The 21,816-nt window shown below is 53.7% G+C and overlaps 6 protein-coding genes across 6 annotated transcripts; 3 read left to right on the top strand and 3 right to left on the bottom strand.

Annotated features, from left to right (window-relative positions):
- Window positions 1-5,798: 5,798 nt before the first annotated feature.
- J4E84_002854 (uncharacterized protein) lies at window positions 5,799-8,089 on the bottom strand (the record flags this gene model as incomplete). The annotated part of the gene is made up of 3 exons (XM_049385473.1): window positions 5,799-5,906; window positions 6,170-8,005; window positions 8,054-8,089. 3 exons carry the CDS (start codon window positions 8,087-8,089, stop codon window positions 5,799-5,801), a joined length of 1,980 nt encoding a protein of 659 aa, XP_049246350.1.
- Window positions 8,090-9,332: 1,243 nt separating this feature from the next.
- J4E84_002853 (uncharacterized protein) lies at window positions 9,333-12,956 on the bottom strand (the record flags this gene model as incomplete). The annotated part of the gene is made up of 1 exon (XM_049385472.1): window positions 9,333-12,956. The coding sequence occupies one exon, from the start codon at window positions 12,954-12,956 to the stop codon at window positions 9,333-9,335; it is 3,624 nt and encodes a 1,207-aa protein (XP_049246349.1).
- An 899-nt stretch (window positions 12,957-13,855) lies between these two features.
- On the top strand, window positions 13,856-14,940 carry J4E84_002852 (uncharacterized protein; the record flags this gene model as incomplete). Its single annotated transcript, XM_049385471.1, has 2 exons — window positions 13,856-14,858; window positions 14,909-14,940. The coding sequence occupies 2 exons, from the start codon at window positions 13,856-13,858 to the stop codon at window positions 14,938-14,940; spliced, it is 1,035 nt and encodes a 344-aa protein (XP_049246348.1).
- A 2,430-nt stretch (window positions 14,941-17,370) lies between these two features.
- J4E84_002851 (uncharacterized protein) lies at window positions 17,371-18,065 on the top strand (the record flags this gene model as incomplete). The annotated part of the gene is made up of 2 exons (XM_049385470.1): window positions 17,371-17,424; window positions 17,478-18,065. The coding sequence occupies 2 exons, from the start codon at window positions 17,371-17,373 to the stop codon at window positions 18,063-18,065; spliced, it is 642 nt and encodes a 213-aa protein (XP_049246347.1).
- An 853-nt stretch (window positions 18,066-18,918) lies between these two features.
- Window positions 18,919-20,724, bottom strand: J4E84_002850 (uncharacterized protein; the record flags this gene model as incomplete). Its single annotated transcript, XM_049385469.1, has 1 exon — window positions 18,919-20,724. The coding sequence occupies one exon, from the start codon at window positions 20,722-20,724 to the stop codon at window positions 18,919-18,921; it is 1,806 nt and encodes a 601-aa protein (XP_049246346.1).
- A 202-nt stretch (window positions 20,725-20,926) lies between these two features.
- On the top strand, window positions 20,927-21,558 carry J4E84_002849 (uncharacterized protein; the record flags this gene model as incomplete). Its single annotated transcript, XM_049385468.1, has 3 exons — window positions 20,927-20,973; window positions 21,065-21,349; window positions 21,402-21,558. 3 exons carry the CDS (start codon window positions 20,927-20,929, stop codon window positions 21,556-21,558), a joined length of 489 nt encoding a protein of 162 aa, XP_049246345.1.
- Window positions 21,559-21,816: the final 258 nt, after the last annotated feature.

The following is a 21,816-nucleotide window of genomic DNA, read 5'->3' as shown; positions in this document are numbered from 1 at the left end:
CACACATGCCCATGTCACTGGCAGTCCCCTCTCAATGTAGGGCATGCTAGCCAATCCATACGAACCGCTATGTCGGTGCCAACCCAGCTGATGCTCGTCAAACTAGCTCAGTAGTTCATCCATCGCTTTGTGTGGTTCCATGTCTTTCACTGCTCCGGCTGTCACCGTTCCAATTGCCAAACTGGACTATCCGACGACTCACGTGTTGTGGGGGCATCTTTTGCCACATTTCTTCATTTGCGAGTTTTGGACATGGGTTTGTATGTGGACCTCTTGCGTAAAATGGAGGGTCTCTCGGCAGTCTTGCTCGATGGGCCTGTATCAGACGCAATAGCAGTGTTGTCGGGTTGGATTGAAACATTTTGGCTTGGTGGAGTAGAGTTGGCTAGCACATAACGAACACTGGCAGGGACAGGGTTGGGCGCGAGTTGACGGAGCTTCGGAGACATGCTGGGTTTATCGCTTCCGGAGTAAGCAGCGGTCGTCGGTCTCCTGCGCCTTTTCTAAGTTCTTCGGCACTGGAGAGTAGCAGGGTGAAAATTAGTGCTCTTAATTTAAATGTTAGTGTTCACGTTAGCTTCTATTAGAAGGGAAGATTAACGCGCGAGAGATAACAAAGTTGCAGAGACCGACTCCGACTTAATGCAGCTAAGCCGTGCCTTCTGTGAGTGAAGCCGAGAGCTTGTCAATCTCTTGCATAATATCTGTATGTCTTTAGGATAATTGAGGTTGGTAGGTAAACTAGTGTCACAAAAGATAGAATAAGAAAGAAGCCATCGTGTCTACGACAGATACATGTATAGAGCAAACATAATAGTTCTAACTAGAACTAGTATCACACTCTATATAACTTAGAATAGAAGGAAATTAACACATATTAAGCGAAAGACACATGCGCTAAGAATAGGAATGTTATCTTAACGTTCATGGCTATCTGATACATTGTTTAAAAACTTAGTGTAATGTGTCGTACACTTATTGTTTAGGAGCAGGAAAACTGCTGCCTAGTCACTTTTCTTTGCACACATACAAGTCAGTAGACACATGGTGTAACGAACGTTGCTTAGATTCGATCTGAGCTTTATGTCAGCTCTAGGCTGCAAGTATTCGTCCTCATCCTTATTTACATGCACTGTGCTTATCCTAAGTTAAATTCTGAGAAGGAGCTAAGCGCTGCTTCGCTATCATCCCATGCCCCATATGATTATTCTTCTCCAGCACATCTTCCACTGTAACCTTGCTCTGCATACCCTTCACCACTATGGCCTCATCTTCTTCCTTCTTGATTTTCTCCTCGCCCAAGTCTACGTTCTCACTTTCGACAACGGTGACACTAGCAACAGTACCCTCACACTCATCCATCTCCTTGATCCCATGGAGAACCTTATGCAAAAGACTACCCGGCGCCACTAGTTCCTGGCTCTAAGAGAAGCGTTCTGGATTCGGGACACCGTAGAGAATGAACTGTAGAACGCCTGTGCGCTCAGAATCTACTACAGCAGAAATCGGAAGGGTCCTGTCGCTCATGAGTGAAAAGGTTGTACTAGCTTTTGGTCGAAGCCATGACGGGAGGGAGTATGGCCATGGTTTAAAGGCTACTTCCTCCACACCCTCCTCTTTCTCTCTCTTACTATCCTTCATAGTCTCCTTCATGTCGTTTTTTTGAGACGTGGATTCCAATACTGTAGGCATTGTCGTTACCATCCCGCTGCATAGCGGAAAAGAAAGGGGACGCGTTGAGCACGGGTGGAAAGTTGAGTAGGCGACTATGAAGCCGAAACCTTCTTCGGTTTCGGCGTTTGAAGCTTCAACAGCGTCGAGAGTATTTGGACGGAGACTGTCGAATCGCGACATGGGTTGGGCGCTAGGTGTTATGCGTTGACGCATTGTTCGTACAGAGAAGATCTTGCGGAACATTGTGGCGTTCTAATTGAATGATTTATGCCTGCTATTTCTAGAGGTTCTCGTACGGGTGGTTTATCGGAGTTGAGTAGAATGACTAATGAAAAGAGGAGTGAGTTGTACCGTTAGAAAGATCAAGCGTCGGCGGAAAAGGCTCCATCGGTAGTGGGCGAAGGGGATTTAATTTCCCTTGGTATAGACGACGTCGCACACAATACCCGCACAGCGTTGTCCAGCCACGAGTGAAAAGTTTGAGGCAGGTATGCGTTAACAGTGTTTGGGCGCCGCTAGTGTTTGCCTCTCTAAAACCCGGCCGGATCGCGAAGTTCGAAACGTTCGAGATGGTGTGTTGCAGCTTTTACGTCTTTGTCGATTGAGGAAATGTTTGTGTCTGGATTGGTAATATTCTGCTCTTCTCTCACCGTCAGAGGTGGGCCCTTAAGGACCACGGTACAGAGATCTTGGTGTTGGCAACGAGTTTGACTCCCCATCAGGTCCGAACTGTGGAAGAAACTGGATACGTTGTCTTGCCGAGCAGATAGTGAATTAAATCGATGTTGTAAGGGATGTGTAGTGCGGAACTGGCGCTGCACTGCCCTAGGTAAAAAAGTTTATCTACTATTACCCACAATTTACAGAAGTAGAAACAAAGCTGGACGAAGAAAAGAAGATGAAGACCGAGACTGTCCAATGTGTACCAGGAAAAACGATGAGGGTATCCAAATTTCGCTCAAAACGCGTAGATCAACCAAGATGCAATGATGTGTGATATTCACAGAAGGAAATGTGCGACCATATCACTTCGCGTCGAATATATTAACGGGGGGAATTAGCGCGAATGGACCAAATTTGGGATGATCACAAGGAAAAAGGGCGAACTAAAGACTGGGGCTCAGTCACCATCCCACATGGGAGGTACCCACTCCTGTCCAGGATAACTAGTCGCCTTCATAGTGGGCTCGTCATCTTCCACGGCAGGCAGCTCAAATACCTGTCTGCTATTGCTGTGACTCCCACGTCTCTCCCTGGTTAAAGCTCCTCCGGTAGTGCTACCGCCAATGCTTCTCAGGCTGCCAACCTGCCCGCCACCAGACGCGCTGCGCTCAAGCTCTCTTGCTCTTGCTCTTGCAGCCTCGCGTTCCTGCCTATCGCGTTCATGTCTCTCGCGCTTCTCCTTTTCGCGCTGGACGCGTTCCATGTGGGCGAGATTCTCTTGCTGTAGGAGTTGGCGACGTAATGACTCCGCACCCATGTCTGGTGATGTGCGTTGAGGTGAAGCAGCCATTGAGGCGGGTTGTGGATGCTGCAGGATACCAATCGAGGGTTGACGTGGACGAGAATCTGGCTGTCTATCACGCGGTTCACCGTCTAGATCCGTTGTGATATTGAGCGGTCGAAGTCCTTCGGGGCGACTCTTATCTAAACCACTATTAGGCACACCAGGACCGTCATATGATGGTGGGGCTTCATTTTGAGCTTTCACATCATACTGGGATCCATTCCCGTGTGACGAGGCATAGACGTAGTTTGGCGACGATGGGCTATGAGAATGCGGCCGTTGACCCTCAAATGAAAAAGGCTGGGCGTTAGAAGGTCCGGGTCGCATAGGACTTTGGGCTATTTTTGGTGGTGGAGGTGGGGCAAATCCGCTTGCAATGAAATTCTGGGGACTATTGATCACCGTGGGGTCGGGAGACATGGGCAGAGGATACGCTGCGGGTGGCGGGGATTGTCCCGGATGTATCGGTGTTGGCTGTACAGGTGTCGCGTCGCGGCGGATAATGGGCTGAAGATTTTGACTTGATTGTGCTGCCTGCGAGGTCGCATAGGGCTGCGTGAAACTTCGCGGCAGAATTTCCCTGAATCCACCGCCGTGTGCTTGAGCATGTGGAGGTACAGTATTTAGCGTAGTCTGCTCGGGCGATAAACGAGGCGATGGTGATCCGGCAGCTCTCTCGTCCTGCTGTTGTTGTTGGGCGGTAAAGCGTTCTTGCATGTATTGTCCCTGTCGTGCTCGAACAATGTCTTGTTCGGTTGCTCCTGCTGGGAAGTCGAGATGCCATGGAAGATCCTGCTGATGGACTTCTGATATGCTGCTCATCCTTGTATTCTGGTACCGTTGGCTACTAGGGGCTGGAGAGTAGCTAGGCATTGCTGGAGAGTTTGATATTGGCGACACGAGGGACATTGTGCTAGCATCCGAGTGCATTCGACCGTTTGGAGGTACTTGTGAGTGTGCAGACACTTGCGGCGACACAGCCTGCATTATTGACTCCGAAAGCGGACGATTGTGTTGATCCACTGAAAGTTGCACGGGCGCATCCGTCTGACTGAGTGACAACGACTGCTGTTGCCGATCAAGCGGCGATACAAATGCCCCAGATACATGACTATACGCCGCAGGTATTGGAGGTGCGTCATAACTCGGCTCTTGCGTAGGGGACACTGCAGGTGGAGATATCGGCTCATCATCTTGAGAAGCAAAAAGAGGTCCTGAGCCGTGCGCATCGTGGTACGGAAGCTGAGGTTGATAGTCGTTCGGTCGCCACTCTACCAAAGATTGGTGTTGTTGCTGCTGACGCGGTCGTTGCACCCACGCATCGTCGTTCGGCCATGGCCTATTGTGCTCTGGTGCAGATCGCTCCTGTCGTAGTAGTTCCTCCCGTTGTGCTCGCCAGGTATGATGGGCAAGGTGGTCCTGGGATGTCTCGGGGTGTGCTTGTTGTTCTAGTTGTCGCTCATATTGATGGTCCCTCTGAACACTCTGCTCGTACTCAGACTGCTGTTTTTCGGGGGGTTGCTGCTGTCGCTCAGCCTGTGGGACCGTATAAACTCCTTGGTGAGCTGTTTGCTGTTGATTACGTTGATCTACCTGTCCCCGCGCGGCTAAAGAAGCTGCGTAGGCTCCACTCCCAGCTGGAGCTGGCTCAGCACGATGATTATAGTATCCTCCAGGAGGTGGATCCGAATCTTGATCTCGCGTGTGTGCAAGAGTGTTCTGGAATGGTGCACTAGAGGGCTGTGCTTCAATCCCAGGCTTGGAAGCTTGGGATTGATTCAATTGTAAGCTGCTTTGCCGAGCTTGGTGTTCCATCGCTAGCTGCTTTGTTTTAAGGAATGCAGACGCTTCCTCTGAATGTAAACTAGAGATTGGCTCTCTTGATGACAGAACTTGCTGCGTTTGTTGCTGATACGGCTGAGGTAGCTTTTGAGGATGCATGTTGGGTGCTGGTTGCGATGGCCCAAGCTTTTGACCCAGGGGTGGCCTACTTTGTATGGTATGAGGCGGAAGTTGTCCGGGAGGATAGTATGCTAACCCAGACTGCTGTGGCTTATTCTGCTGATGCTGAGGTACTCTATGAGAGGCGCTGGGAGTAGCTGGAGTAGCGGTCGCCTGTATACTCTTCTGTGCCTTCTTTCCTTCTTTTGACATCTTGTATTTCATAGCCGATCCATCACCATTCACACCACCTCGAATGAACAGAGCGCCCAACGCAGAAAATCTCTTCTTCTTGCCAGATTCTGGTCTTTTCGAGTATGATACTTGATGGGCCTGGACTTGAACATTGGATATTGACGGTGGCTGCTGGGATGAAAAGTCGTTGGGAAGGTCGGATGCAATGCGCGTTCTCGAATCAACACGCGGTTCTACCGAGTGTAACTGTAACGAAGCCTGCCCAAACTCCGGTGGCTGCCCCATGTTTGGGCGACTATGCGGCAAGAAAGGATGTTGCTGGTCGATAAGCTTTTCTGCCGATGCCTCCCTAGGGCGCATAAATCTGTCCATTACAGAGTGAAGCGGAGTACCAGAACTAGGATCCGGCGGAAGTGGCTTGGACTGGGAGATTATGGCTGTATTGCCAGAGTTGGTCGTATGCTGGAGGTTCGCCTGTGTCTTACCACCAAAGCTCTTGAACATTGATGTAAGCCGAGGTTTCGAAGATGACTTCTCCTGGTTTCTTGATGTTTGCTCGGCAGGTTGAGACGAAGAATTGGCGGGTGGTCTAAACGCGGCAACTTGGTATTGCCCTTGCCTCTGCAACAATTGCTGTTGCAGTTCAAATTGATTTCTGGGTCCATGAGATTCCATCTGCCCTTGTGCGCGATTCGGGTTGCTCTGCGGCCCCGAAATTGCTGGCCTCTCTTGTTCTGCTAGCGGAACCCGACCCGAAGCTTGAGTGGCCTGTGGTAACTGATAGTTAAGATCAGGACTTCCGGAAACTGCTTGCTGGGAAGCTTGATGGCCCGCAGGACGCCAAGAACTGACGGTAATCTGAGTGGTTTTGTTACTGGGGTCGATTGACTTTACCGCCTGGAAGATATTCTTGGATGGAGATGGGCCAGATGCAAGCATTGGCTGGTGCCTCAATGCGCTCCGATCCGAGGGCGGTGCGACGTTTGCTAGCGGGTTCGGTGAGTACACTGTGTCCATGTGTAGTGATTGCTGGGACTGATTACGATGCTGCATAGCGACAGGGGAAGATTGCGTTGCATTTGCAGATGCGGTCTGGTTGATCTGATCTTGAGGTTTGCCGTCTTGGTCTTCAGGTCCTGAGACGAAGCTCATTGGCCTTTCAAAACTGTATCTTGGGCGATCACCATCGCGAGATGATGGCGCTGTCGCAATACCGGAAGTTGAAGGCTGTGATGGCTGTTGTTGGGTAGTTGCCCCTCGCACCTGGAGATGTCCAAGTCGCAAAGGCTGGCCATGCTCGTCTTGCACATCCTTGACGACTCCGTTATGATCTGCGTAAAGATCAAAACCATCGTCGCCACCATACGACATCAAAATCTCCTCTGGAATCTGTGGTGGGACTGCCGAAGGCTTCACGGTGGACTCTGGCTGCATGCGACGAATTGTTGACGGGGTTGATCTTCCAGTAGATGTTTGAGAGTAAGGGTTGCTTCCCTCGTCAGAAACCATGGCAGATATCTGCGAGAGCATGGATCTTGACCGTTCTGGAGCCACCGTAGCGCTATTTGAAACCTGCAGTTGCTGTGCTTGGTGCTTGAAGTCCGGAAAGCTGGCCTGGCCATGGGAGTGGCTGTTTGACATGGCGGGACGTGAATGCTCGCTGTACGGTTGTCCAGCCTTGGGTGTCTCCGGACCGTTCTGGGTGGTAATGCGCGGAACCTGCCCGGCGGGCGTGACGAGGTTGCTTTCGTCCCCCATCTCATCGGAAGCGCGCTCAGCCACGCGTGGATCAATGATGCTGTGTCCGCGGCCCCATGATGGACTAAGTGATCCAGAGGCGGTATGCTTTTCAGCGGCGTCGACAACTAAGGAGGGCGGCGCGGAGCGCGTCGAGGTGTCGCTGTCAGCCGCCGCAGCACTGGCCCCCGCAAGGGTATGGCTAAGCGAAGGCTCCCGGTCCCCATGTCTTCGTATTTCCTGCTGGGCTGGGGCTGCAATCGCGCCAACGGCCATTACTCGACTGCCTGCGTCCGCGTCGCGTTCTTCTCCAGATGTTGTCGCGCGGATTTCTGCGCTTCCATCTGCATTCCCAAGATCCCGAGTGCTTGTCGGAAGCTGCAAGTCGCTCTTAGCAAACCACACAGGACTGAAAGCGCGTTCCGCATCCGCCTTTTCATCTCTCGACATGCCCTCGTCGTCTTTGACATCAAAAGGCGCCTCGGATGCAGGTACACTAGCTTCGAGCGACGATACTCGCCAGACTTTGCCAGTACGAAAGGCATCATCAAGAAGACCGAGAGTAGGCGATTCAACATTAGATGCACGTTCTCCCTGGCGGATCGTTTGTTCTGCGCTGCCGAGCTCGTTGACTGTGTGGTGCTGCGGAACCGAAGCGCTGCCGTAAACAAACGTCTCGTGTCCGATGTCCAGGAACGAGTGTTCTGCAGACTCCTGGGCCCTTTCTTTCGAACCTAGGGTATTGAGAGGATCCATAGACGGCCATTCTATAGCAGCGACATTGTCTGGTGGCTGTCGCGCCAGCACAAAGGGTGTGTCTTCATACCTGATGACCCGGGCTCCACGCATTTGGTCATCGCGCTCGACATCCCCCACATCCCCGTTCTTATCTGATGTAATACTGGCAGATTTGCCCACAGGAGCTAGTACAGGGCTGACACTGTCAGATTCCTGTTTCGCATTCAGTGCTGTCACTGGTGCCAAGCTTCTTCCACGAACAAGCTCCCTGTCGCTGTCTTCATCGCTCACATCCATGTGTCTGTTAGTGTACATAGGAGGCGGTTGCTGGCCATGTCGCAAGGATGTTGGTAATGGGTCGTGATTCAACTGTGGCGGTTGATCGTCATCATCGATGCGATCATCTCTGGCCCTCTTTGGCGATTCTTCACTGAACCCGAATTGAAACCCATCGCGTCGGAGATCATCAGATTCTGCCGTAGGTAGGTCTGGTTGGAAAGATCCCTCTGGGGCACGAAGCATTGTCTTATAGTCATTCGCTCTTTCTTGCGCACCAGAGATGTTATTATCGTCAGCAAAAGCTGGGTGATAATCGAGGCTTTTTGGATCTCTCGTAATCGCTGCTGGCATCGAATGTCTATTCAGAACAATAGGAGGGGTTGAATGCCGAATAACAGATTGCAACATCCGATGGCTGGCACTGTCCTGACTAGACCTACGTCGATAATGCTTGATGGCAACCTCGTTTGGAATGGGGGGAACGGGCGGAACATAGTCTTCAGCATCCTTGTCCTGGTTTGAAAAGGCACTCTTTGCTGGCGACGGCAATATGCCCAAATGCGCCTGCGAAGAGCTTCTTCGCATCGCTGTAGTATTGAAGTACTCGTTGAGAGCAGCCGGTGGAGTGCCGACCCAAGAGTCTGGAGCATGGAAAGAATGCGGCCGACGTTCCCCCATCAGGTAGTGATGGAGCTCGCGGGGAGGCGAGGTCTTAGATGTCGAGTCAAGGACGGATGGAGTAGTTTTCGGCAGCGCCACACTACTCGGTCTGGTTCTGGAGCGACTGGCACGCCGAAATTGGGACGAGAATGAAAATCGACGCTTCTTCTTCTCTTCGTTCGAGACTTCCCCCTTCTTTTCCTTTTCCGTCATGGAGCGTAGCAGTTGCACTCCTGACGATGCTCTCGATCTTCGTGTGACGAGCTCGGGCTCTTGAGAAGCTTCGCGCGAAGAAGGAGCAGAGTCGGCCCGGTTATACGAGGAGGTCTGAATCACGCATCACATCAGCAAACAACACCGTCGTAAGGAAGCTGAGCCGCCTCAGTCAGACTTGGCATTACGTTGAGATGATTATGAAGCTACAGGCGAGGACTACGGTCGTAAATGGCGAAAGAATGAAAACGCCCAAAGCAAGGTCAGAAACGCCACATTCAATGTCCATACGATTACATCCAATCACCCGCTGTAGTCCATGGACCAAGGAAAATGGTAGTCGTGACATACGATGAGAATGCCAAGCAAAGAAAATGGGTAGAAGAGATCATTTATCTACCTTTTCGCGGCCGAAACGGCTCTTGCCTTTCGCAAACAGTCCCTTGGCACTGGTCATGCCTTTCCCTCCTAACACATTAGCAGTATGAAGCAAGTCCTTGCCTTTCAATTGCATCTGCTGATTTGCAATTCGTCCGCCAAATCCTGAACCAGATGATGCAGGATTAGTGGGAGAGCCTGAGCTCGCGGGGACTGGTACGCTAGCATTGTTATTTTGGTCGGCGCTCACGTCGTAGCTACTCGAACCACCAAGCTTGCCAAACAGTGCAAGAGAGCCAGTGTGCCTGTGACGTGCCGAGCTTGTAGGCACACGCTGTACTGGGTACGTCTGCGTAGCCAGCTCGGGGTTTGCTTCGAGCGCAGAGCGTAGCCAGTCATTAAGGCCATGATCAACTGTCGCCCAGTACTCGCGTGTCTTGTTGTAGGTGTCAATTCGCTCAGCAGCAGTGTTAAGCGTTGCTATTTCCCGAGCGCCCAGAGGCTTGTCCGTAATTGGCGACTTCGGCGAAGGCTCCTCCTGTACGGCAATGGGTGTTTTCGGCTCGTCGTCAGATGTTACGATTGCGGGATGTTCCGCAGGCTGCTCTATCCGTTGCTTCTCGTTCAAGCTGGATCCTCCGAGTCCCGAAGTCTGCTCATGCTCCGCACTGAAACGTGGTGGGAGATCCACGGCTTCGGGATTGAGCTCTGTGTTGACAACATGAAGTCCCGGGGAGCGTGTTTCTTCTCGAGCAGGGCTAGTTCCGGGGCGCGCAGTATCGACGGTTGGAGAAGCAGATCGTTGCGGCATATCACTGCTACTACTAGGGTCAGGTTTAGTGACCGTGAAAGTGTGCTCTGGGCCAAAGTACGAGTCCGGAAGGCCTTCTGACCACTCTTGTCGTTCTTGATCTGCAGCTCGTTCCACAGTGGGAAGGCGACTCTCCGTTGCCTGTGAGGCTTTTGTAGGCTCAACAGCGGCTACACCGTGCGCTTGCTGGTCTGGTGTTTGCGGTTGCGGGTTGCTTGCCTCCCAGCTAAATCGATTGAGTATCACAGGCTTGGTCGGTTCTTCCGATTGTGGGAGAAAAGACATGGCTGCATCGGATGGCTGATCTTGAGCATAGCGCTCAGTATCCTGCGAAGATCGACGAGAAGCCCGATCTTCATCTGCCCAGTAGGTATCATACTCACTGGGCAGAATAGAGCTAGCACGATTTGTGCCTGGGCTGGCGGGGTGGAGCAAGGCTTGATTAGACTCGCTGGCCGGCGACGCTGGAGCCTTGAAAGGGCTGAGACTGGCGACAATCTCCTTGCGAAGACGGTCACTTTCCTGGTCTTCAGCAGAAGGGTCAGTACTTAACTGAGGATCAAGACTCGGCCGTTTAGGCTGACTCTTGAAGGGCTGTGAGGGCCTCTCCTTCAAAGGCGGGGGTGGCGGAAATTCTGATTCCGGGGTGTCTTTCGCGGGGGGAGTTGGCGGCACGCTTGAGCCGGAAGTGCCAGTACGATCTAGCTGAAGAGGCCTTGGTAAATAGATATTTCCGTGGTCAGTACGACGTGCTTGCTGCTGTTGAGTCTCGGATGTTTGGTCATCGGCACCCAAGGTTGTGCGGATAGAATTGACCATTGCAGCTCCAGCATCTCTAAGAGCGGCGAGCGGATCCGGAGTGTCCGTCTCTGCCGACAATGCCCCGGCGAGTGGCTTCTTATCCGTTGTAGCCGTCAGATCGGATTTGTCGAGCGCACTCGGACCATTGTTCGCGAAACTTAATCGACGGTCTTGCTCGCCCAGATCCGAAGGTGTCATAGCGGTAGTAGCATAAGACTCCCACTGGCCTGGAAGATGGGGACGAAATTCTTTGACAGGACTGCTGGGTTTCGAAGGGCTAGCTTTCGTTGGAGACGCCGCACGTGAATTATCGTTGCTCCGTTCCCACGATTGAACACTGTTCCTCGAGCGATTGGACTGTGTAGAGCCACGTCTCGACGATGCCACCTCTCCAAATTTGCCAGCCAACGCCTGCACACGACCCTTGCTTGGAGACTCTGAGCGATCGCGCGGCAAGCCATCATCGAGAGGGCTTTGCGCGTTATGCGACTCGAGGAAGTTGTTCTGTGATTGAAGCTCTGAAGCGCCCAGTCCGGGTGCGCCATTGTCTGGACCATCCCGGACAGCAGTAGCAATATCAGCCTCGCGAGTAGCATATGCAGGGGATGGACCATTAAGGCCGCCTTCCATTGCGCCCGGAGTTTCGTTGCTTTCCATGGTAACAAGGGCGGAGGAGGGTTCGGGTACGTCTCTGCTCGGTGCTAAGATAGGGGATCGTGCAGGGCTGTCACCGCGTGTGGGCGTAGCGAGGCCGCTGCGCGGTAGAGAAGAGTTGGAGAAGTTGCGATTGTGACCTGGGGACGGTTTTCGTGGAACGTGGTGTATGGGCTCGACGATCTTCGCAGAGGTTGGCTGGGTAACGGGCGTCGTGACTTCACTTGGTTCTTCTGCGATGGCGGGTGTGGTGCTTTCTGCTTGATCACGGTTTCTGAGTGCTGAGGCTGCTGAACTGGGCACGCGGCTCATGATTGGGCTGATTCCGGAAGTGCTTCCAGTATTGCTCCTCAGAAGGTCTGAAGTTGAATCGTTGTCGTTTGATATGGGCGTTGGCGGAACGGAACGCGATTCGTCAGCGCGAGTAAATGCCTGATCAACAACGGAGCGCAGACCCTTGTCATCCTGTGGTGACGCAAGGGATTGATTTTGCTGGGGTTGTTGTTTGTCGTGCGGGGCTGCTGCATCATAATCAGGCAGATACTCGCTCTTGCGCTCAGCGACGGTTTCCATAGGCTGCAGCGATCGCCCGCCTTCTTGAGGAGAGACCACGTTGTCCTGTATCGGAGAAGAAAGAGAGTCCAGGCTTGGTCGCGATGATTCCATTGACGCCCGCTCCCGCTCCTCTTGGTGCCGCTTGTAGATGTCGGCTGGTCTGATGAAGGGTAGCGGCTTGTCAGATGCCTGACTGCCATTGCGTGATCGTGGCGAAGTAGACATTGGCATGTCTCCCTGGCCTATGCTACTCTTGCGCGGGGGAAACTGTGTGTTGAGCGGCGGGGTGAAATCGGCAGGGACCTGCGATATGCGAGTCTGGAGAGGCGGGGGCATGGCAGAGTAGCCCTGCTCATGCTCGTGGCCGTGTCCATGTTGGGGTTGCGGTATTGTTGAGGAGAAGGCGCGCTGTTCCTCGCCGTGCTCGAAGGAATTTCTTCGGGGTCGTGGGAGGGGCGCCTGCTGGGAGGGGTCGGTGAAGCTGCGCGATGGTTGCTCCGTCCGCTGGGCATAGTATCGCTGCGCCAGAGGCTGTGGCTGCTCGGGCTCCTGGTTGACGCCGTATTCGTCGTACTCGTCGTAGCCGCCCCAGTCGTCGCCGTCGTAGGCGTTCTTCTTCGCCTGGACCCATTTCTTCGTTTTGGCACGGTTGACATTGGTCTTGAACGACACAGGCTGGCCGGCGGAGAAGGGCGACGCGGTCCGATCGCTAACACGAGTCAGTTCAGGACAGCAGGCGACATGCGCGTGCAGAGGCGGTACGTACAGCGGCGACCTGGCTTCCTCTTGCTGGAAGCGGAAGGGGCCAGACATGATGGCGTAGGAGGGTCCGGAGATGGCTAGGATGCACCGCTCTCGCTCTACTAGGGCCGAGCCCAACGCCAGCTATGTCCTGCAGCGCATGCAACCGGGAGACACGAGGGGCAGCCTGCCGAGATGGAGTCTGCGACAACGGTGGGGGCCGGGGGAGCGAGGCAGTGGTGGTGCAGGTGGCCGGAGTGGTGATAGACAGCGTGGCTGGAGCCGGGCGGGAGGGTTGATGAGGGCTCGACCAAGCTTCCGGGGGATACGTCACCTGCCTGCGCGTGCGAAAGGCCCGACGTGATCACGACAACGGCGCACTCGACGGGAGCAGCTGGGCAGGCGAGGATGGGCGCAGAGGACGCGGTGGAGGAGCAAGGAGAGCTAGCGACCAACTCCCCTTGACGCAGCTGCTCCGCGCGGTCTGACGGGTCTACGGCCAGTATGGCGGCGTGGAGGTGTGGCGCAGGGCGTCCAAGTTTGGCCGACGCGGAACTAACTACGTTTCCCCATTCCCCATTTCACCCCGACCCTCAACACATTCCGCTTTTCTCTGCCCGACTCGCCAGGAACACGCCGCTTCCGATCCACCGCCGCGCACGACTGCATCCCGCGTCTCTCGTCACTCCTCCAGGCCAAACCCCGCCGCCGCCGCCGCCAGCTCTCGCACGCCCCGTCTACGAACCGCGTGTCGCGCGCCATCACCTCACAATTGCATCTCGCCCGTGGCTGCCTTGGATCCTCGAGCAAACGGGGCCTGAGCAAATCCGCGACTGCACACGAATCTGCCACCCGCCTCGGCGCAACTTCCACGTCGCCTGTGCATCCGCAGCGCCTGCTGTCCTGCCCACAGGTGGTGCGCCTCCCCTTTTCCGCCCTCGCCCTCCCTCCCACCACAACGAATCGTCAACATGGCTGTGTCGATACAGGACCGCACCGACGAGTTCCGCTCGATTCTTGCACAGGCTCGTCGGCGGCAAGCGCAATCCAAGACGGGCGCGCAACGGCAGTCGCTCCTCACAGCACAAGAGAAGACACAGGCAGATGCCAACCCCCGGCGTCAGCGCTCTGAATTTGCGCGCAATGCGGCCGACGTCGCGCGGGGTGTTGCGAGCACCATGCAGAAGCTCGAGCGCCTTTCACAGCTGGCCAAGCGCAAGACGCTGTTTGACGATCGGCCAGTCGAGTTTGACGAGCTCACCTTTGTCATCAAGCAGGACATGACTGCACTGTCAGGCCAGGTGCGGGCACTGCAGCAGATGAACTCGAAGCAACACCCCAAGGCGAAACCCGGTGTGGACCAAGAAGGAGAGCACAACGGCCAAGTCGTCAAGCTGTTGTCCGACAAACTAACCAACGTGGGGACCAACTTCAAGGACGTCTTGGAGGTGCGAACAAAGAACATGCAGGCATCGCGATCCCGCACGGAGCAATTCCTGTCAACAGCTGCGCAGCAATCCCACAGCAACCTCGAGCCAGGCCGGACAGATTCTCCACTTTACCAAACACCCCAGCGAGGTCGATCACCAGGAGGCTTCGCCCGGAATACCAATGCAGCGCAGCAAGACCTGCTCTCGCTCGAACCTTCTGGGTCGTCAGCTCTGACGCGAGGCGCACCGCAATCGGACGCACAACTACTGCTCATGGAAGAGGCCCAGCCCCAGAACGCATACATCCAAGAGAGGGGGCGAGCAATTGAGTCGATAGAGTCTACTATTCAAGAACTAGGAGGCATCTTCAGCCAGCTCGCCCAGATGGTGTCCGAACAAGGAGAACAGATCCAGCGCATTGACGCCAACACCGAAGACGTTGTAGACAACGTCGAGGGTGCCCAGCGTGAGCTGATGAAGTACTGGAGCCGCGTGCAAGGCAACAGGTGGCTTGTCGCAAAGATGTTTGGTGTGCTGATGATTTGTACGTATACCCGCACACTCGTACATTGACAACATACTAACAAGTCTTAGTTTTCTTGCTTTGGGTCCTTATCTCTGGGTAGATTTGCGCTTCATGGCTACGGCATTTTCAGGCGTTTCTACCAGCTCGGTCTGGCATCGAACTGGACGAGCAGCCATTGCATACGAGGCTGCGCACTTCTCACATGTATCTATATATATTTCTTTTGTCGCATGTTTCACTTTCGGGCCTGGCTTATGATCACCATTACGTCATATGAGCGAGCCGTTATAAGCTACTATTAATGAATTCAACCCGTCTTTTCACTTGCGACATCAGGACGATTTGCTGGGTGTGGAAGGCTTTCCGGTAGCTCGGTCCATGTCTGTTGTGTACTGTACCAGATTTGCTTGCGTGCCTTGGCTGCATATGTACAACATGCGATTTGGTAGTCGCTTAGGACAGTAGAGTAGTGCCCATCACGAAGCTTGCAATACAAATGCGTGTACTCTGGGTCGAATTCGTACACTCAGGTGGAGCATGCGCCAACGACCACCACCTGCGTCATCAAGGCGGCGGTGTGATCGACGACTACAGGCTGAAACCAAATTGGACAGTTGTGCGTATCCGACCGCTTCTTATTCTCGATAGCCCCTGCGCAGTATCACCAACGTCGCAACCGAATTATCATCTTCACATGCTCCAGGATGACCCCGACACGGACGGCTACCACCTAGGTGGAACATCAGAACATCGGAAATCATGGCAACTAAGCGGCAATGCCGAAGCTATCCTCCAACCACCTAGTGGGCTCCCGGCACAGTATTCCGGCTACACCACTACGAGTCGTAGATGGAGAACTGACAGGCGCCGAACTATGCACGTCACCGCCATGACAGCCGAAGTGATATCAACGGTACTTAGCTCGTCACTAAGCGGGCCTGATTGGCGGCGCGAAACATGTAAAGTGCGACATGACGAAAAGGACGGCGCAACGTCGGTCGGATAGCCGCGTTCGACGGGCGCGCGCAAACTCATTAGCGGGCCATGGACAGATGTCATATCGGTGTTTGGCGGGTGGGATGGCTTGCAGGCGACATGCTGAATGCAGCATCAGCAGATGATCCACCTGCTGCAGAGTGGGCGTGTGGGCGCCCGTCTTCCATGCTCTAGCGCCCACTCCTTCCATCCGTATGTCAACCACACTTCCAAGGTTCTCACACCGTCGTGCGTCCTCGACACCTGACCCGCCCTCTGTTTGCTGCACCCCTCTGTTAGTCGTCCAAGCTTGTGTGCCGCCCTCCCAACGGTGCCGCCTGTCCTGCGCAAGAAGAGACTACCCTTGCGCCGCTCGCATGTCTTGGTAGCGACCTCTTGACATCAGTCAACAGCCAAGTGCATGCGCGCTCCGGCGCAATGCCTGACCGTATATGGGACGAAACCGTTGCGCTCGGCACGGCTCCCATATTTGACGATGCTATATATCTGGCCGAAGCCTTGGGTCTGCCTATGAATCAGAATGAGGACCATCTCGACGCCGAGGTGGCGCTGCTTGCTCGCGAATCTGGTATCCCCGATCCTTATCGTTTCGTACCCCCGCCAGAAACCATCTCTCGCGCAATCTCGACTATGACGCTGGATAGCGATCAGAGAAGTTCCAGATCAATTCACTCTCAAGAAACGCAGTCAACAAGCTTCACGTCCGCGCCTTCCCGAACTTCCAGAGACCACATTTTCTCCACTGACGGCTCAACCACAAGAAGGGTACCTCCAGCACGCTCACAGATTACGTCACCTGTTGAGAAGTCTCGAGACTTTGTTGACCGTCCCGAATCTGATTTCCAGTCAAGACAATCATCGACACTGTCCATCACACCTTCCGCCATCTCCAGCTCAGCCTCGTCACAGCAAGCGCAACCAAGGAAGAAACGGGGCTCCGTCATTTTCTCCATGTTCAGAAGGGATTCAGGGTACGTTATGGACAGTGACTTATGACAGCTTCCTACTAAGTCTTTTTAGTAGTACTTGCACCACGTCCGCGCCGCACCACGGATATCACAGCAGGCCTCGAGGCGCAAAGCTGGTATGCGGTCACATATCGTCTGACGCCGACGTTCGCGCACATATACAAGAGTCATCAAAGAGAGGCGCACACGTAGCGCCCGACTGCTGTGGAAGCGCATTACCGCAATCCATTCTGGAGCGCGTCTCAGCAAAAGACGATCCAAGGCTCGCTATGGAGACTGCTACCGAGCTGCCTGAGCCTCTTTCCCGTGACTCTGGCTACTGCGAAATTGCGACCTCAACTGCTGACAGTTCACATCCCATAGTCGACTCTCTAGTTTCAGACATTTCCTCCACTTTGCTACAATCTTCAATGAGGCGCACCCGACACGAGGCGATCAGCATCGGCTTGGTGTTAGCTAAAGAGGCTTTTATAAGTTACAGGACACAACAGAAGGAAGAGCTCGCACGTGTCTCGCTGTTCGAGTGCAGCCAAAGAAAAGCCTTGTTAGCATACCAGTATTGTTCAATGCAACAATTGGGAGCACAGCTTGAGATTGATAAGAACGAACGGATCGGACAGGTAAGTATAATTCGTGTTGATGTGATATACGTCAGCTGACTCAAGCGATGTAGCACAATGAGGACCTGGAGCGATTAGAAGAACGACAACTTCTCGCTGAACACGACCTGTTGAAAGCACAATCTCAAGAGACACAGAACGTAGCAACAGCCCTAAAGTATATTGAGGCGTATTGCCTACGTACGAGAAGCAACCAAGAGCGTGTGCATGCTGTGTCGGAGGAAGACTTGAAGAAGCTGGACCACCAAAGATTAATCCAACAGGATCTTCCCAGACGACACGCGAGTGCAATCAACGTCTTACGAGCAAGGCAAGAGATGGACACCGCACGAAGACTAGAAGCACAAGAAGCAGAGCTGCAGCAATTAGGCATTGAGCACGAGAAAAAGAAGTTTGCAAAAGAAGCGGAATATCAAAAGGAGCTGGCAAGGCTTGAAACCGTTATCGAATTAAGAAGAAAGAGGCTTCTACAAAGGTGGGATCTCAGGTTTGAAATATGGCGGCGAGACTGGGAAGCGCAGCACAACACGACTCTGACGGTAGAACTCGAACACGAAGACTGGCCACCTCGCAAAGCGGATCACACGATTTCCATACCCGAAGCAAGTTTGCTAGCTCAGTACATCAAGGCCGCGGCATGATGCGACGGCCTTGGCTGCTCTTGATTTCTGAAACATCGCACCTCCCGTCTGTGCGATATCTGTTCGTTCCATTGACGTTGATTTGGGCAGCACCACCATTTTCGTCAGCATCTTACAGCGTAGCGAGGCGTTTACTTGAACACAAATGCTCAGACGCGCAGTCATTCTCCATCCTTTGCGGCATCGGCGGGTTTCCATCTTCGCGACTTTATACCCTTTTTGTACCTTTGCGAAGACGCATTTTCTACACACGGTTTTTAGATGTTGTTATCACGAGAGATGCTCCGCTTATATGTAACAGACCAATCTTGTTTGATTGGATAACTAGATATACGTTATATTGTAATGAGATGATTTACAATGAAGTCTGCAGCCACTGAACCCACCGTCTCTGGAAAGCCAAAATATAAATGTAACGATACTCCCATAGATCTGGTCTGACCCAGGCGCCCACACTAGAATAAGGTCTCTGCTAATACAATCTCATCGACTAGTGAACCATAGCTTTGGGCGTGAAGAAGAGGTGTGGCAGACTAGGACTAGCAGCCCGATCGCCTGGATCCTACGGAGCTTTTCCCCGCCCCTACGGCGATCGAGTAGCGACCGAACGCCGTTCGCTAGAATCGACGGCTTGGCATGATTGACAGGCCGAATGGGGAAGTTTGCGATCTGGGGTTCATGGCAGGAGTATCGGACGCTCCCGTATTTGACATGATTTAATTACTATTTGGGTATCTTGCTAACTCGTGAAACTCGTGAAAACATCATTGACGGCCATCACATCGGGCATGGGAAAACCTCCACCAACTTCCACAGACGATTGCATTCGGCAGCTCTGACAGGCATCGCTGTCTCAGCCACGAGAGAGATCGCTGTTGTACTGCTCAACGGGGGCTAGCATGTCCCATTGTAAACTCTCTTGGGCGTCCGTGGCTGGTGGCAGGTGACCCAACCCCATCGCCATGTCCATCTCAGCGTCATCCTTTATGAGTGAGAGCTGGTCGAATTGCTGATCGAATAAAGCATTTTGCCCATCCATGCTCTTCAAGTCAGAATATGGTAGCATCGGCATGTTGCTCTCCATGAGGTATGGAGCAGGCGTCTCTGGGATGCTGGGCGTAGCAGAGTCGAACATGCTCATTGAGTCGTCGAACCCACCAATCCAGAACTGCCCCCCACTGACAGCATCGCGCTCCTGTATCATGTCTTCGATCTCGTCCTCGGGAATATAATGCTCTGCGAGCAGATGACGGCGTAAATCACGGTCCATGTAGAAGCGGTACTCGCACGTCTTCACCAAACAGGGCACCTCGCGGCCTTGCTCATAGCCAACACCGGTAAGCATGGTAAGCATCGAAGGCTCCGGCTTCTTCTTTGACTTTGCGGCCTTCCGGAGCTGCTTGCGGTTGCCGAGACCAAGATGATTTTTCCGAACATGCTGATCGAGAGACGACTTGGCCTTGAAGGAGGCGCCACAGGCATTCTCTCCGTTCCAGGCTTGGAGATCTGGGTGTTTTGAATTCTGCAGAGCATCGGGGGTACATGAGTACCTGAACTGCTTGTCGTGGACCGTCTGAATGTGAACAGTGAGGTTGTGTTTCCGATTGAAGACACTCTCACAGCCTAGTCTGGGACAAGCGAACTGCGTTTGGTCTTGTGGATGCCCATGGACGGTGTCGAAGTGTGTCTTGAGATTGGATGCAGTCTTGAACTTCTGACCGCACTGTGTACATATAGGTGGGTGACACTCGGCGGTGTGCACGTTCAGCTCGTCTTTTGTCGCGAAAGACGGTAAGTGTGGCGGGATGGTGGATGTGTCAACAGACTCGCTCTGCATTGTGTCCGCGTCTACTCCAGCCGTCGCACACAGCATGCAGAAGTGGCCCTGCCCTTGTATGTCTGCATGTGTCTTGCCCATATGCCGTTGTAATGCGCCCTCGGTCTGAAAGCCACTCGCGCATTTCTCGCCGGTCTCTTGATCCACGTGAGAACAAGTGAAGGGCTTGACGTCCATGTGCTGGATCTTGACGTGTGCCTCCAACGCCTTCGCCTTCCTAAAAGCCTCGTTGCAGGGGGGGAAGTCGGTACAGTAGAATTTGGACTCGTGGACGTCTCTGTGCCTCTGGAGCCTGCCGTTGGAGGTGAAACTCTTGCCACACCCGGTCCAATCGCATGTGAATGTCCGCTCGGTCGCAGGGTCGCTATGGGCGTTCTTGAGGTGACGCTGTAAGTGGTCTTTACGAGGGAACGTCTTGTTGCAGCCGGGCTCGGTACAGATAAATGGTCGCTCCTTGTTGTGGCTTCGCATGTGTGTCTCGAGGCGACATGGTCGGTTGAAGCGTTGCGAGCAGGTTGGGCAGACGTAGTTCCATTGGCGACGGGCCTCGCTCTCTGCCCTCAAAGTGCCGTTGTCGGTGAAATTGACCTTGTAATCAGCAGAGTCGTCTGTCGTATAGTCCTGGTCGGGTTTGTCCTCCGCAACACCTCCGAGAATGTTAGCCTTCAGGATCGACGTCACGGTGCTCGGGGTTACGGTACTGTTGCGAGACCTCTTCTGTGGCGCCACACCAGCGTCTTCGGTGTTTCTCCGCTTCGGCGCCATAGTATTGCATACAACGTGCGCGTGGTTGCAAGGCGGCTCGTGGATGCGCAGAACCATGGACGAAAGTCGAGCTCCACTGTATTTTGCGACCGCCAAGATTTCCCACGCTAGTGCAGACGCCGACCCCTGCGATTTCTGATCGCGAACTTTCTTTGCCAGTCGCATCGCACCAGGCATACACCCCATACTCCACGCGTACCTCTCCATCTCTCGGCATCCCTTCCAGAGACACGCACGCGCGTAGAAACCTGCTGCAAACATGTCCGACTATGGCGGTGACGACTACGACGGCGGCGCCGGTGACATGTACGTTCAGCTCCATCTCTGGGTTTCCTCCACCGGGCGCATCAGCTAGGGGAACGGTAGGAGACAGTCCCGCCGATTCTAACTTCAGTAGTGACGAGCCCCTCATCGAGTTCGACGAAGAGGCCGAGCCTGATCTGATGGACGACGAAGACGACCAGCCTGGCGGCGGTGAAGACCCAGACAATGCCGAACCCAACGACGACAACGTAGTAGTATCTGGCGATGCCAACGCGGCAGCTGCTGCCAAGGAAGCCTCCAAGAACACAGTCACAAGCGAAAAGGACAAGAAGGTTCCGAACGACAAGCGCACAACCACCCCATACATGACAAAGTACGAGAAGGCACGCGTCTTGGGCACAAGAGCACTTCAGATCAGGTAGACTACCTTCAGAGGGAGGGTGTATGTACAAGGACTAATGAGATTGCAGTGGTAACGCTCCCGTGCTGATCGACGTAGAGGGAATGACGGACCCTCTGCAAATTGCTGCGAAAGAGCTCCAAGAGAAGAAGATTCCCCTTGTTGTACGGCGGTACCTCCCCGATGGTTTCTACGAGGACTGGACTTGCGAAGAGCTTCTGACATGAAGCGTGGTGTGGCTGATTGCATTTGCTATGGAGTTTTGTTTGGCTAAATATGGGGTATTTCGGCGAAAGGAGTCTCTGAGTGGTTGCGCAATTATATCCCGAGTCTCACCCGATCTCCGTTAATTCCAAGCCTTGTCCGTTGGCTGTGCGGATCCGCGGATAAGATTTCTGTAACAAGCCAAAAGTCTAGAGGGAGGTGGGGTAGCTCGACATAGCTATTCGTCCCCCGCACTAATTTCAGGCACAACGTCACTCAAT

This window comes from Alternaria hordeiaustralica (assembly GCF_023758085.1).
Source record: "Alternaria hordeiaustralica strain BMP 2776 chromosome Unknown scaffold_4, whole genome shotgun sequence".
In the NCBI taxonomy this organism is placed as follows: Eukaryota; Fungi; Ascomycota; class Dothideomycetes; order Pleosporales; family Pleosporaceae; genus Alternaria; species Alternaria hordeiaustralica.
The sequence above is the reverse complement of the archived record's forward strand: the minus strand, read 5'-3'. Positions and strand labels throughout refer to the sequence as shown.